Source organism: Terrapene carolina, unplaced genomic scaffold (assembly GCF_002925995.2).
Source record: "Terrapene carolina triunguis isolate 2854851 unplaced genomic scaffold, T_m_triunguis-2.0 Scaffold7007, whole genome shotgun sequence".
NCBI classification, from domain to species: Eukaryota; Metazoa; Chordata; order Testudines; family Emydidae; genus Terrapene; species Terrapene triunguis.
This window is the reverse complement of record NW_020671358.1, coordinates 1-1,309: the sequence shown is the minus strand read 5'-3', so window position 1 is coordinate 1,309 and position 1,309 is coordinate 1. Positions and strand designations below refer to the sequence as shown.

The window sequence follows — 1,309 nt, the reverse complement described above, 5'->3', positions numbered from 1 at the left end:
ATTGAATTCAAGACCTCCAGCACTAAAAGCCTCAGCCCCAACTCCTACCCCTTCATCTAACGGAGTGACTTCCTGGGTTGGAAAAAATAGGCAATTACCTAGTCACTGAAGCCAGTACTTTCCACTATGTCTCTGGGTTTTCATACAGGCTACAGTAAATGCCAAAAAGCTTAATTAGCACAGTAAGGAAGTGTTACCCCAAACCGACAGGCCAAGCCACAGAGCTTACCCTGCCCAAAGAGGGTAGAAAGATTGACACTCCTTTGGTCTCACCCCTTCTCTAGCTAACAAATAATCTCTTCAGAGTGAGATGATTTTCACCCTGATACTCATACAGCAGAGACAGAACTCACATCTTGCTGCTCGGATTAGTAAACAGGAGTGTTAGTGTGTGGGGAATGATTAACCTGTGTGTCATTGTATTTATGCAGTTTGTATTTTATTGAACAACTGGAATGAGCAGCTGTGAATATCTGGCTCTGTGGATTAAGCCCTTCCCTGAGCGGGTACCCATGTCCATTAAGAAACTGATCTCCATTTATCATCACTTACTTCACTACAGAGAAGAGACAGGTTTTCTGCACCATCCACCTGCCCACATCTCTGTAGCTGTCTGAGCTCTGTTCAGAGGAGATGGAAAAGGGAAATCACTCAGAGGCGACTGAGTTCATTCTCTCAGGACTGACAGATTGTCCGGAGCTGAAGGTTCCCCTGTTTGTGGTGTTCCTACTGATTTATGGAATCACCCTGGTGGGGAATGGGGGGATGATCTTGTTAATCATGATTGATCCCCGACTCCACACCCCCATGTACTTTTTCCTCAGTAATTTGTCTTTTTGTGACCTCTGCTTTTCCTCGATGATTTCCCCTAAGATGCTATTGAATTTCTTAGCCGAGAAGAAAAGCATTTCTTACACTGCCTGCACTGTGCAAATGTATCTCTTTGTCTCTTTTGCAGATGTTGAGTGCCTGTTGCTGGCTGTGATGGCATATGACCGTTATGTGGCCATCTGTAAGCCACTGCTCTACACGTTCACCATGTCCAGGCAGCTTTGTAAAGGGCTGGTGGCTGGGGTATACGCTGTGGGCGTGGTAGATTCAATGATACACACGTTTTGTACACTTCGTTTGTCATTCTGCAGCTCCAACATCATCAATCATTTCTTCTGTGATATCCCCCAATTGCTGGTGCTTTCCTGCTCGGACACCCGCATCAATGAGATTGTGATGTTTGCCTTCATTGGCTGTATTGTAGTGAGCAGCTTTGTGACTGTCCTCCTCTCCTATGTCTATATCATCTCCACCATCC

The 1,309-nt window shown here is 45.5% G+C and overlaps 1 protein-coding gene across 1 annotated transcript; it reads left to right on the top strand.

Moving 5' to 3' along the window:
• Positions 1-633: 633 nt before the first annotated feature.
• Positions 634-1,305, top strand: LOC113408304 (olfactory receptor 147-like; the record flags this gene model as incomplete). Its single annotated transcript, XM_026661484.1, has 1 exon — positions 634-1,305. A coding segment is annotated over exon 1 (672 nt), but the record flags the coding sequence as incomplete, so codon positions are not given.
• Between the last annotated feature and the right edge of the window lie 4 nt (positions 1,306-1,309).